This window comes from Choloepus didactylus, chromosome 5 (assembly GCF_015220235.1).
Source record: "Choloepus didactylus isolate mChoDid1 chromosome 5, mChoDid1.pri, whole genome shotgun sequence".
NCBI classification, from domain to species: domain Eukaryota; kingdom Metazoa; phylum Chordata; class Mammalia; order Pilosa; family Megalonychidae; genus Choloepus; species Choloepus didactylus.
This window is the reverse complement of record NC_051311.1, coordinates 2,260,903-2,275,414: the sequence shown is the minus strand read 5'-3', so window position 1 is coordinate 2,275,414 and position 14,512 is coordinate 2,260,903. Positions and strand designations below refer to the sequence as shown.

The 14,512-nt window shown below is 48.8% G+C and overlaps 1 protein-coding gene and 1 non-coding gene across 4 annotated transcripts in view; both read right to left on the bottom strand.

The window, feature by feature from the left end:
- MRC1 (mannose receptor C-type 1) overlaps positions 1 to 14,512 on the bottom strand; it is a 79,936-nt gene that overhangs the window by 49,051 nt on the left and 16,373 nt on the right. For all 3 annotated transcript variants that reach the window (XM_037837661.1, XM_037837662.1, XM_037837663.1), the window contains 4 exons: positions 12,774 to 12,938; positions 6,445 to 6,558; positions 3,079 to 3,225; positions 303 to 485 (listed from right to left, as the gene is read on the bottom strand). In XM_037837661.1, coding sequence (XP_037693589.1) covers positions 303 to 485; positions 3,079 to 3,225; positions 6,445 to 6,558; positions 12,774 to 12,938 — 609 coding nt within the window. The remainder of the gene's footprint in view (positions 1 to 302; positions 486 to 3,078; positions 3,226 to 6,444; positions 6,559 to 12,773; positions 12,939 to 14,512) is intronic.
- LOC119535654 lies at positions 901 to 1,006 on the bottom strand. The gene has a single exon (XR_005217266.1). It is a non-coding gene; the product is annotated as a U6 spliceosomal RNA (small nuclear RNA).

Below are 14,512 nucleotides of genomic sequence, written 5' to 3'. Positions count from 1 at the left end.
GAAGTAGGTGCCTTAAACACACAAACACACAAATTACTCCAGAAAATGAAACACAGTTGGCAAGTGTACAGAAGACTGCTTTGAGGCCAGATTACATCTAGAAAACTAAGAAATATAAAAAATGATTCAATAAATTAACGCGATACTAAAAGAAAATTAAAATTATTTTTAGTGACAAGAATTATTTAAATCACTCCATGATTTGTGCATGTATTATTAAACTATTTGTTTAATTGCTAATTTAAATCTATTAAGCAATGGTTATTGTTAAACTTTGGGGCGGGCGCCGTCGGGCCTCCTACCGTATCCCAGCTGGGAGATGATGAAGTCGAACTCCTCGATGCTGTGGACACTGGCCAGGTCGCCCCCTTCCTTCCGGCACGCCTGCAAGGCATCCCTTTGGATTTTCTTCTCCCTGTGGATCTTGTAGCAGTGGCCTGCGTACGGCCACCACTGGCTGGGGCAGGTGCTGGGCACGTCGCTCTCTGGAGAAGAAGAGTTTGGGGAAACTCTGAAAGGGTTCCAATACTTTCTAGAGCCCAGCAATATTCACCAACCCTCTTTGTGTTCACAGTTAAAGGCAAACCAAGGGAACCTGTGTGGCCAAAGCAGCGTGGGCCGCTCACCTGGGCCATTCACCTGGGCCATTCACCTGGGCCGCTTACCTGGGCCCCTGAGCCGACCTGTAGCATTTACCTGCTCCCAAAAGACAATAGTGCAGCCAGGGCACAGACTGCATTTAGAAGTCTTCTGGAAAATCTGAATCTGTCCCAAATTGTGTAATCTTTTGGCAAGTCCCATCCCACGATCCTCAGGATCCACATATGGTAAAGATCTTTTAAATAATTTTTTTATTAGAGAAGTTGTAGGTTTATAGGAAACTTGTGCAGAAAATAAAAAAAAAATATGGAACCCTTCATGAATTTGCATGTCATCCTTGCACAGGGGCCATGCTAATCTTCTCGAATCATTCCAATTTTAGTATATGTGCAGCCAACGTGAGCACATTAAGATTTTTAAATATTAATGCTCATAGTAGATGACCCATCCTCACGCATTCTTCACGAGGGGATACTGAAGATAATGTGCTCATAAGCTACATGCATTGCACAATGATTATTTAATAATTATTTAATTAAACCTCCAATTATTGTCAGCAGCCTAATTATTGCTACTAAGGGTTGAGGTCACATTTCCAATCTCGATCATACCTTGCAAAATTGTGCTGTACTGGATGAGCTGGGGAGGGTGCAGGTGAAGGAGCTGGAGTGAACTCATCGGGTCATCCCTGAGCCCCTGGGACCTGCCCGTCGGGGGCCGTGAGGAGGCCCTGAGGTTCTGTGTCACACGCGGCAGCTTAGTGCTACTTTGCATGGATACTATTGCAAACAACAATTTAGCAATATACCTTGCTAATAGAGAGAGACCACATTACCGAACAAAAATCGGTCCCTGTATTTAAGTTTGATATTGCACGTTCTCAGACGAGCCGCCTTAACGAACGTCTACGAACAGCGTCTGAGAACAACGCAGCCCCTCTCCGCAGGCAGGGGCTCGAGGAAGCCCAGGATCCTGTGCCCACTCAGGTCAGCCAGGTGACCAGACACCCTATTGTTGTAATAGAAAAATGCATATTTTAACAATTCTATTCCACAGGACAATTTGGAGTCTATGCACTTCCAGTGGTTACCAAAAAAAAAAAAAAAAATGTTAGTAGGTCTCTGGAGCCCTCTGGAGGGACATTTTAATTTTGCTGCCTAGGACAGGAGAATAAAGTCAGCAAATGCCAAAGAATTAAAACTGAACAAATATCCTAAAGCATGAAAACACCCTCCCAAGTGAAATGAAGGGGCGTTCCCGGGGACGGTCTTGAAGGACGGCTTGCTCCCCGAGAGCCGGCTGCCCGGCGGACACAGCAGGTGAGCGTAAACCCGCTGGCAGCCCTTCAGCCAGAGAAGCAGGGGAAGGGAATTTTCACAATGTTACTCGACCCAAACTTTCCAAAGTATCATTTTAAGGTGTGTTCACTACGAAAGCTGAATGAGATTTTTACATCCTGTGTTTGGGACTCGGTCTTGGGACTCCCGTGTGCATCACACTTGCCAGCCACACCTACATGCTCTCGCTCTGAGCCCCCATGGCCAGCGGTCCCGGCCCAACAGCGCCGCCCTGGAGCCGGGGCTGCGACTTGCAGGCGGCACGAGGGCTGATTCTCACAGAAGGCAGCGCCAGCCACACGTGCGGGTCGCCGGGTCCCTGCAGGGCTTCCCCAAGCTCTGGTTTATCCGAGCTCAAGGACTGGAGTGAATGAGTAATCCAGGAAGCGTGGACACCCTGAAAACCCGCGTCAGGTGAAGCAAGGTGGGGGTTACAGAGAAACAAAGATGACCCACAGGGTTCGGCAATCCGGACAGGACCCCACAGGAAGAGCAAAGAACAACTTCAAACACTGCTGATGGTAAACAAAACGCAGTGTGTGTGTTTTCAGTCAATTTGAAGAAAGGATGTCTTCTCGCCTTAATAATTTAATTATTCTATGAAAGTATAAAGGAGAGCATGGAGCATAATTGGATTATTTTCCTGGAATCCAACCTAGATACAAAATTCAGTTACTCCTTTTTCGCGATGGTTATCCCATTTCCGTGAAGACTTTAGTGCAAGATGCTAAATGTACCAGCCTCAGAGCCCAGAGAGATCGTTAAACAGCAAGGACACTATAAAGTCACCCCTTCGGGGAACTCATTTCCCAGCTTGGATTCCAGTGCTGTCACCTGTGCATGTTTTACGCACTCTGGGACTATCTGCTTCCCGATCTGTGAGGCGGGAGTCCGTCCCCTCACAGGGCTGCTGTGAAGATGAAATGCGTGTGTGTTGCGTGTGTCGGAGGCTTCGCCCGGTTCCGACAGCCGCAGGTGCAGGAGATGTTAGTGACCAGAGAAAAGAGACTTGTGGGAATATCCCTGACTGTGCCTCGTAAGTTATCACCACCTCCCGTGGAGTGATCTCGTGCAGCCAGGACTAGGCTGTAATCCTCCCCCTCAAGTCTAGTATTCCATACACTTCGAGTAGATCACTTACCTGAAGGAATGACAAAAGGATTCAAGGTCGTGTTGCCCTTTTTACAAATGTAGCCCAGTTTCTGAACACATTCCAGGTTTTCCCATTTAGCATTTTTCCCGGGGTTTAGTGACACACAGCTTTTTCCAGGTTCGGCAGATGGACTTCCTGCGAGGAAAAGGGAAAATTGAGACGGGGCTATTGTAGGTGTCACAGGCAGACGGCTGCAGCGGACACCCCCGTCCCTGCTGCACATTCACAAATAAACGCTTGCTGAACGCACAGCAGAAGACGGGGGCTGTCTGCTGTTTGTCTTGTTGTTGGAGCACCCCAAGGCCCAAAGTGTTGCTAATACACGAACACTTCTTGTAAATGCCTTTGGTTTTCACAATATCACCTCATTAAACTAGACCATAAACACTGAACGTGTCTCACATTCGCTTGTATTATGCATCATAGAGAGGCACCTAAACAAAGAACACAGGATGTTGTTAGACACTGTAAACACCCCCCAAAAACCAGGTCAAGCTAACAGTGCGTATCTGGGCCTGGGGAAACGTCCTCCAGCTAGAGAGGAGACGGGGAATGGAAGGGAGAGTGCTGGCCAAGGACTCCCCGAGCTCACGCCTCTTTCTCCAGAATGTTCTCAGCTCAGCTACTGACGAGTGTTTTTCCCAGCAAACCCTCCGCCCGTGTCTTACTGGGAGCCAATGGAGAACCAGAGGGGGTCATCTCTGCGAATGTGATGGACACAGGCCCTGACACCCTGTTTCTCTTGCTTTCCACTCTAGAATGTACGGTTTTAGACCCGGAGCTGCGAGAACGAGCTCCAGCCCACACCCGAAGATGGGGGAGCGAGGGGCAGTGTGTCAGCTGCTGAGTGACCCCGGCACCCACAGGGCCTGGCCTGAGCCCCCACCCTGTCCTGCGAGATGGAAATCACATCCCCACTCCAGAAAGTGCTTTTGGAAAATCTGAAGGTTATTTGAATAACAAGTAAAGAAAAAGTCGTTAGCGGTAAGTATAAAGATGTTGTTAAAAATTGTTAATGTTATGACTAAACTAACAGGATCACAGAACTGATATGGTGAACAGACACGGTGTCAGGACCAGAAGGAAATTTTCAGCAATAATAGATTTTATAGCTATCGGTTATTAATAGATGGCTATTGGTGTATTCCTTAGTAAGTCATCTTATGCATTTAATAACACACACCACTACCAACTTTAATGCATCAGTTAGTGCTCTTTTTAAATGGCCACTTTTTATCTGAATCCATAGTGTGAGTCGTTTATGTAAAACACCCTCGATTTAAATGCACATTATTTTAGTAGGCGCATCAGTTGGTAAGTACTCCACGGAATGCGTGACTGGATAATTCACATAACAGCAATCCTGATATTCCAGAAAGTTTCTTATTTTAATCTGAAGAAATGCTCATACTTTTTCCGAAGATGAAGTAATCTGCCACATATTTCTCAGGAACTTGATTTAATAAGGAAGGGCATTTCTTTTCTCTTCTCATTAGGTTTCCAATTCCATTCCTCACCTTTATAACAGTTAACCCCCAAATTTTCTCACTGAACTGTTGGCATGCAAGTGGTTAAATATGACTATCATCATCCTCAAACTGAGTATGAAATTATCTGACCTGCCCAGTGTCCCATAATAATTGAGCAACAAAGAAGAATAAATAAACTCTGGTCCCCCAATAAATGTATTATTGTCCAGCTGTCTCCAATTAAAAGGACTCAGTGCTGCATTGTGTGTTGGTTGTAGGCAGATGAATTAAACCTTCATCCTTAAAAAACAACGTGATATTCTCTGCAGCAACGTGTCCTCTCCATAGTCCAGAGGAAAACAAGAGCTGATTTCATTATAAGCCTCTCGTGACAACTGTGCAACCACCATGCAACAAAAGTGGAATTTCATGTAAAATCTAATCCATTTAAGGCAAAATATAGCCCCTTAAAATTCCCTCTCATGTTTTAGCATCTATTCTGAATGTTATTTTATCATCTTTTTTCGGTTTTCAATAGCATATGCATATAAATTGGTGTGTAAAGACGATGGAGGTTTTAATATTCTAGCCAAACGCAGGAACCATCCAGTGGCTTTAACCCGGTCAGACAGAGTCTGGGCATCTGAGAAAACCATCTGATATAGTGCGTGGTGGAGCAGGAGGGACAGAGGCCCCCCTCCTCACACACTTGTGGCACAACCCGGCCCCACACACACACACTTGTGGCACTGCCCGGCACTAGTGAACTCTGCCCAAAGGGTTGGGGTGTCTCGGAGCCACCTCGACCAAGAGCCTCGAGCACTGCCCACAGCAGCAGCAGCTGGTGGAGAAGATGCAGGTACTTGCTCGTCATCGGTCTTTTGTTTCCTCTGATCAGTCGCTTTATGCAAGGCTCACACTTAGGCCTCCTGTATGTTCTGTTGGTCGTGTGTTATGGCAATTTGGAAACAAATAGTTGAGCCCGGCTTCTGTCCTCTGAGAAATAGACGGCAGTTGAAGGCTTGACCACGCCTTGACTGCATTTTCCCACTATCAAATTACAAATTGTTGATAAAATTGCCAATAAAGGTTATGCTAGAATTGATACTAAAATCTGTGACCAAAATGTTATTTTAACCCAACTCTGTCAGATTACAAACAGGAGTAAATGGTGGTAATGTAGACAGACTTTCAGACCGTCAGAAGAGCTACAGTGAAACTACAAATATCTCAAGGCTTGAGATAAAAACGATCCTCTAGCCAAAAAGAATTTCAGTTCAGTGCAATACATTGTGTGTGTGAGTCTGTGTGTGAATGTCTACAGATAAAAATATGTACACATAGAGTCCTCTAACATAGTATATAGCACAATATATATTATATATACCATGGAGATACATATGTAACTGGAATGTTGTAAAATTCAAAACACCACAAAAAAAGAGCCAAAGTCCAGTGGTCCAAAAATTGAAAGCGCCTTGACTGTCAAACTTTCCAAGCAGATGCTGGATAATCATTTCAAGGGTGACGACAATGTTGATGCAACATCAGGTCTATAAAAAAAAAAATGCTAGAACACCAGAATCATGTTTGAGCGTAGCCACGGTTTGCGTTTGACTGTGACGCTTAGCAAATCAAGGATACGCTGAGGAGGGGCACTGTTCACAGAGACGGTGCTGATTGGCGCGACAATCCTGACAGAGCCCCTGCAGTTCTAGGGATTCAAATGCAGCGGACAGACGGAGAGCAAGCTGAGAGACGGACCTCGTGGGGAGACACCTCCCAGTCCTTCCCTTTGAGCTCTACGTTTAGGATGTGAAGGTCTCTACGCCATCCAAGGACTGAAATCCAACCCCAGGACCAAGCCACCGAGGCTAAACCCTACCTGGCAACCAGTTCAGATACCGGAAGGGGCCGCCGCCGCTCCACTGCCAGCCGGCGTTGAAGCTCAGACTGTTTAGCCCAATCCAGAGTCCGGAAGTCAAGGAGCTGGTCAGTCCTGTTGCAGAAAAACAAAACCCGACATTCAGAAGAGTGAAGTCAAATTCAGGGTTAAGTGCTTGAGTCAAAATGTACTGGGGGGAAATCGGTCTCCCTTGGATTCCCTTAGTAATCTAAAGTCAGTGCAATTACTGCACCGTTCAGAGGATGAAGAACCTGCGGCCCAGGGTCCAGGAGAGCAAGGTGTTTTCGCGGAGGCTGCACCCAGGCCCACAGGCGTCCAGCCACATCTTCCACTCTGGGACGCGCCCGCAGGGAGCTGTGGGTGCATCTTATTTAGACCAGGCTATACTCAGCTGTCATCACATAGGGGCATTTTTATTTCCTTTTAGAGTAAAAATCAGATTTATTTTGTATAAAAGTCAAAGTTTTGCATCATGAAAAAGTTTAATAAAAATTTCCTTCTTTCACTATGATAAGTTATTACCCCAACCTCATATTTCAGAGCTGATTCTAAGAATTTTATTTTATGATACTTTTTAAAGTTTGATTGTCCTCCTTATGAAAATGATGATTAAATTCTAAAGGCTGAATGTTTATGCCGACATAATCCACACTTTATTTAGCCAGTTAGTAAGTCATTATTACAGCATTTCAGCCTCTGCACTGTTCCTGATGTCAGTAAAAACCCAGACCGTAGGGGCCTTGCACACGTAACGGGTCATTTCTGACATCTTTTTAAAAACTGTGCACAAGCATTCTCTGTACATTCTCTGTAAATGAACAGTTTTTAAAAACAGTTCACTAAAAGGAAACCATCCTTTGGCTTTAATAAAATTCCAGCCTCAATCACCTGTACACGCTGGTGTGAACACGACTAGTGCAGCGTGTGGTTAGCGTTGCTAGAGGGTCCATTCCCCAGCCAGACTCTAAGCAGGGAGTGTCCCCACCTGCGGAGCGTTCTGTAATCCCAGCCCTGACCTTGCTCATGGAACCCTCGCAAACGAGGAGCCAGGTGCCATCGCCTCCATTTGGAGATTAGGAAAGTAAAGGGTCGAAGTTTGCACACGCAGCTAACCCAGCGGAGCTGAAACCTGCACCAGGTCCGTCCGACAGCAAAGCCCCAGCTCTGCGGCTCTGCGGCCGCCGCAGTGACGACCGTGTACCTGCACGTTCTCAGCGTGTACACTCATGCCACAAGTTCAAATGCATGTGCCGCAGCAACTCAATGCCCGAACGTCGTAGCCGGTATTTTTTCACCAGCGTGCGTTTCCCTTGGGAGCACACAGCTGGAATGTTCCGCTGCTCCGCATCCACCCGAGGCCCCGTGCACAGGGGACCGCCCGGGGAGAGGGTCAGCCGAAGCGGGTGGGTGGGCTGAGGCCTAAACGGAACAGAGTTCACCCCCGGGAGGCATCTGCTGAAAAGCAGACCTGCCGTGTGATGGCTTAAAGCAATAACATTTTAAAACTGAATGAAATTGAATGCTGGGATGTAAAAATCAATGCACATTAATTCAAATCCACTCCTTTTCATCAAGTGCTCTGGAAAACAACGTGCAGAGCGGGTGCAGGTCCCTCACGCAGGCGGGCGGGGGTGCTTCTTACGTCTTGGGAGGGGTCTTGTCCGACACCTTCGTTTTGTGGACGGGGACGCGGGGCAGTCGCGGGGTGTGGCCCACCGCCGGGGTCCAGCACGGGATCACAGGGTGCAGCTCCGTGTCGCCAGGGCAGCCGATCCCCGCTCGCTTCCCCGCACCCCGGGCCAGAGGACCGAGGACGGCGGAGACCCCCAAAGCCAAGAGCAAAGATCCCAGCGGGCGACTCGGGCACGAGTCACGGCCCCGACATTAGCCGAGTCCAGAACTCACTCCTGTGACTGCAGAGTGGGGGGTTTATGAAAAGTAAAGAGATATTTATTACAAAGCCGTGCCGAGGCAGTGGCGTTATCTAACGGTCGCTCTCTAACTCACTCTTGCATCCCCAGGAGGTACACAAGCGCGCATGGCTGCAGCCCCAGGGGTGGGTTCTGAGTCGGGAGCGCTGGACGGGCTGGACCTGACTGGCGCTTGTCCCTGGAGGGCCACGGGCAGGAGCTCCAACCATGGTCGTGGAGCAAGGAGGGTGGGCGAGTGTGTGGAGGGGCACGGAGCCGGGAAGGCCAAAAGGCAGCACCCCCCACCTGTCTGCAAAGGGCCTGACGCAGGGCCCCCTGCCCCTCTCCCCTCTCACACTTCTCTCCAGCCCTGACGCTCACAGCCTCACTCTGCGGGGCCTTCCTCTAAGCACCGGCACTCTTACATGCCCGACGTGCCCATCTCTGCCTCCTCGGGGCGGGCCGGCTAACCCAGCGCCAGAAGGACGGCCGCTTTCCTAAAGCGCAGCACTCCCCGAGGAAGTGGCCCCTGATCAGCCTGCAGTAACCGGTGCTGCGTCTCCACAGCTCAAGGACGCCTGTGAGTCTATTAGTTATCTCACACATGGCTGTCGACGGTGTTTTCATTACTATGTTATTATTTAATCTCCTTAGGATAAGTCGAAGACACTAACTAGACGTTGCTGTCCTGCCTCCCTCAGGTAAACAGTGTTTCGGGGTCTGGCAGAGAAACCTCTGCCCCCCAGCCCTCCCCCGGAAACGCCCCTGGGCTCAGAGCCAGAGTGAAATTACAGGTCACGTTAATAATTACTTTATCAAATCTATGGAGTATCAGATGAGTTTTCATCAGTATTTTATAGTCGTCCTAACTTGAACAATAATTTTCTCTGTACTTGCAGACTGGTTGGCAACTGGAGATGTGGTTCAAGGAAGCATTTCTAAAATGCCAAAACAAGACCATTCCCCAAATTAACCACTCCAGTATCAAACAAAATTTATCAGTTGAGAAAATAAGGGCATTTAAGTTCCAAAACTACAAATAATTCACTGATTCTTGGAGGAATGGACATAGATTTTGCCTGAGATGACTTGATTAAGTTCCCGTGTTTGCCGTGACGAGAAGTGATTGCTCCCACGTTCCCCACCTGCTCCAGGACCTTCCGGGCTTGTTTGGAGGAATCAAATCAGTTAATACACAGCGGTGCTTCAGGCAGGCCTGGCACGTGGTGTTTGTCCAATAAGTGCAAGATACTATTATTATTATAACCATGATTATTATTTATAGCTCCAGGTTGCATTAAGATTGGCAAAAGATGCCCTTTAGAAATAAAACTCAAGCCCCACATTAAATATATCATGTAATGTAGATGCATGCCGTCCCAAAATTTTCTCTAAAGTGCTTTTATCATTTGATAAAGGGACTTATCAAATTTTTTAGTATTGCTGTAAAAAACATCATTTCCACATGTTAATTTTTTTAATTTTTCTGCATGTCATGCCTGAAATTGTTATATATTTACTTTTGCACTTAGTTATAAAAGAAGACATACTGATGTCCAATAATACACTAATTTTCTTTTCTTTTCAATTTTGAGGTCCCTTTTTTTTTTTTCCAGTTAACACCAAAGGGAACTGACAAAAACAATCAGGGTAACAGGCCGAATTTCACTTCCTCCATCGTATTTCGGTTCTGTAAACCCGAATCCTGCACACACGGGGCTGTGGATCCAATTCAGGAAAGGAGGATGAAGGGGAGCTAAGGGCTCTTGCCGGGGTGGAAGCAGAAGTGAAGATGAGGAACGCCCTGGGTGGGTGCATGACCCCGCTGGTGCGGCTGCATCAGGGGCCCGCAGGGGCGGCCGCCCGGCTGTGCCTGGGGGGCTCGGCCAGGGGGAGGCGAGGCCCCGTGTCCCCTGGTGGGAGACCTCGCCCATAAACAAGCAGGGAAACGACAGTCCCTCACGAGCGCCGTGAGCTTAGGGCGAGCCCAGGGCCTGGCAGCAGCTGTTCACCGAGCGGCGGCTGATTTGATCCCAGAACCGTGAAGCTGCTCATACACCCCCCAAAATAGGCAAAATCCCTTGTAGATTTTTTCTTTCCCCGTTGAACGTTTGTTTCCCTCTGGGCCTGACATTTTCAACTTCAGGAGAAGCAGGAAGCAGGACAGATCTCATCAGGGAAGCCGTCCTCACCCGGATCCCAGCGCAAATGTGCTGACTGGTTCCTGGCCTCGGAGGACACCAGGGAGGCCTGGGGGCTGTGTCCAGCTCCCCCGGGACGCGATAACAGCCCTGCTGGTCAGGGCAGCCTCTCCTGGGGGGCCGCCCCCTTCCGAGCAGCGGAGAAGAGCACAGAGTAACCCGTGCTGCGTCCCTGGGCTTCCAGAAGGCCAGAGAACAAGCACAGATCGGAAGTGTCCCATGACGTGGCCCACAAACAGAGAGCTTAGAAAGCAGCCGCCCGAAACCCGGAGACCTGCCGATTTCTCTCCCTGGGCCGGGGTGTGCAAACAAGTCCAGACGGCCTCGGTGACCCTTTCGTTCCTTCCCCATCTCATGAATTCCTTTTCGTCTCATTCTCCCTACTTTTACGCCATTAACAGCCCTGATACTTTCTCCCAGTACCAGCAAGGCCAAAGGACAGCCCAAGCAGACGATTTTAGCAGGAGGAAACATAATCCCACCTCGGGGTTGGCGAATGGCCATGCCGAGGTCTAGCTCCTTGAAATGTGTTCTAGCAGATGGAGCACAGCACCGGAAAACAGTTGGGAGATGTGCGAGGCGCCGAGGCCAGGCTGGGGTGCTGGAGTTCCACCGGGCTCCGGGCCAAGCACACCCATGGCCCCTGCGTGCAGCCAGGCCATGTGCTGACACACGCCACCCCAGGCACAGGGGCTTCTGGTCAACCTGCGAGGTCACCCGTGAGCGGAGCCGGCCCTGCTGGGAGGCCTGGGAGCGGCTGCAGACACAGCTGCACGAAGCGCTTGGAAAGGGTGGTCCCCAACCCCCAGCCTCAGGCTCACCCGGGAGGGCATCGAAATGCAGGTTCCTGGGCCCACCTCACACCACTCGGGACTCTCTGGGGATTCTGCCCATGCCCCTTCCCCTTTAACAAAGTCCCCAGGTGACAGACAAGCACCTACCTCCTACCTGCCCACAGGTCGGGGGAATTTCCAAAGAATCATTTCTATTATGCTGCAATGTTGTTTGTCAATCCAAACACTCATTGAGACATTCTTGCGGGAAAGGCTCTGCACCAACCTTGGCGGGGACCTCCAGTTTGCCTTCTTTTTGTCACTTAATTTGTGTTCATCTGGGACTTTGAGCTCCGTGTGTGTCTGCTGAGGGCTCGGCTGTGTCCCGGGCGAGCAAGGCGCCTCACACTCAAGGACCAGATACGGTGTGGAATGAACAAATGGGTGAAAAAATAACAAACGAGTGTACTCACAGTTTTGTAGGGAAACAGGACATATGTGTAACTCACTACAGTAAGACTGGTGGGCAAATGAGACAGACTCAGATGGAAACAGAGAAAGGTGCATTGAGAAGACTGTATTCTGACTGTATAAAGTTTCAGATGTTTCAGGAGAGGGAAACACAGGCCAAAGGAAGGGCTGGGAAAAGAGGAATCAGGACCTTCACTCTGTGCAGCCCTCAGGCTGAAGGGGTGGCTGCCAGGGCAGCCCGTCGATGCCAAGCCAAGGTGTTCCCTTAACTGCTGGGAAACGAGCCGCCCCGAGGGCCCTGGCCCCCCGGTGGTCCTGGACAGAGCCTCAGCAGCCCCCTGCAGTGGGGTCGGGGTGAAGTGGGAGTGGGGGTCCAGGGCAGGGAAGTGCGGACGCTTTGTCTCCCACACTGATCTCCAGCGCGTAGACTTTAGAAGCCAAAGCAGATCCTCTCTTACAAGCAGACATTAGTGCTTTCACTCTGCACAGCCCTAGAAGGACAGATGCTTGCAGAACGCAAAGCTGCGGAAGGGGTGACAGTCAGCCCTGAACCCAGCAGGTCGGGAGTCAGGGAGAGAGGCAGGGGCTGCAGCTGCAGGGCAGCTCTGGGCCGGGCTCTGTCTGGGGGGCAGGAGCTCGTTTGGCCGTTCTGGACCCCAGAGGGCTAACAAAAGGCTGGCTCGGTTTAGAGGACATGTGGGGACCCCTGGACCAGCCAGGAATGGCTGGGCTCAGGGCGGGGGCGTCTTCTACTCTGAGCTCAGGGTCCTTGGACCCTTCCCCACACAGAGCTCTCGAGACCATCAGGATTTGCAAAGCGACGCTGGCTCAGGAGAGGCCGCCCCATGGCCTCCTCAGAGTCATTTTCAGGGGACAGGCCGTGAAGCCACCCGCACCATCCGCTGTGGCCGGGCACCCCCCTGGAGCCAGGCGCCCTGCTCCCCAGCCCTTACCTGTCAGGTACGTCTGCTCGTGGATCTCCGTGATGCTCAGCAGCTCGGCGCCCTGCTGCTGGCAGCTCCTCCGCGCCTGGTGCCAGGACAGCGCCGCCTGGGAGTTGATCTGGTAGGAGATGCTGGTCAGCGGGTCCTTCTTCCACAGGCTCTCGCTTCCCTCGACTGGAAAGAAGCCATGCGGGTCCGTGGCATTAGACGTGGAAAAGACCTCGGTGGAAAATATCCTTCAGGTGCTCCTGGCAGCTTTATTGCCTAAAACAGTGTGTATGTGTGTGTGTGTGTGTGTGCGCGCACACATACGTGTGCACATATATGTATATGTGCACGTGTGTATATGTGCATGTGTATATGTGTGTGCATGTGTGTATATGCATGTATCTGTATATGTGTGCATATGTATATGTGCATATGCCTGTGTGTACATGTGTGTATCTGTATATGTGTGTGTATGCACATTCATGTATATGTATTTGTACACGCATGGATGTGTATTGCAGGTGTATTGTGTGCATGTATGTGTGTACATGTATCTGTACGTGTGTGTATATGTGCATGTGTGTGCATGTATGTACATGTGTGTATACATATGTATCTGTATGTGTGTTTATGTGTATCTGTACAGGTGTGTATGTATATGTGTATATGTATATATGTGTGTACATGTGTGTATACATATGTATCTGTGTGTATATGTGTGTGTGTATATGTATGTATCTGTACATGTGTGTATATGTGTGTTTCTGTACATGTGTGTATACGTATGTATATGTGTATGTGTATTTATATATATTTTTCCACTTGTTACTTTTAAAGTGCTATGAGATTTTTTCCTGAAATGAAGGTGGGCGTTTTCAGAGGACCAACCCCCTCCATCCTTCTCACATCCCCAAAGAAAGAAAGGGTGTCCCCTGTTTTTCCACTGGGACATTTGGGATCAGATGATTTGGGAAGTGAGGAAAATCTGGAAACTAAGCTACCAGCCCAGCTTCCTTAATCCTGAAAAGTAAAATAAATGTATTTCTTCTCTCAGCAAGAGGGCTTTTTGCCTGGGCACCGCAGCAGGGTCTTTTGAGAAGCACCACCAGGAAGGGTGTGGGCTCTGCAGGCAGATGGACCCGGCACAGCCGTTCACGAACCATTGAACTTGGCTAAATTATTAATGTTTGGAGCCTCATTTTCTCACCTCTAGAATAGAGTTAATACATGTAAAGTTCCTGGCACACAGCGGTGCTGTTAGCCTTTCTTCCCTCAGAGTGGAAAACAATTCCTTCAGCTTATTTTTTCCACGCTATTTTATAATTCCCAATAGACTCCATAAACTTAGGTTCACTCCATGAAAGACCACCAATATAGACAGATAAATACTTCTTTATAACATATTTCATTTGCTTAAATGGTGTGAAATTTCTCTTTCATCAGCCTAATAATATAAAACTCTACTTAAGAGTCATATGAAATAATAATCCTTTCATTTATTTTTAGGAAGAAAGAAAGGATAATGTAACTTCTCTAATTTTCTAGGAAGCATTTGGCTTGCTAAGAAATTGGGCAATTTTCCACGTACACTTGGCCCACACTGTCCTGATTCTTTACCCTATGCCTCATCGTCTCTGCACCTGATGGGGAAATGATCCCAGGCCTTTGTCATTCCCACACCACACATTGCAATCTGAAATGTGCACACCAAAGAGGAAGAGAAAAACACCAACATGTCATTAGGCAACAATGCAGGAATA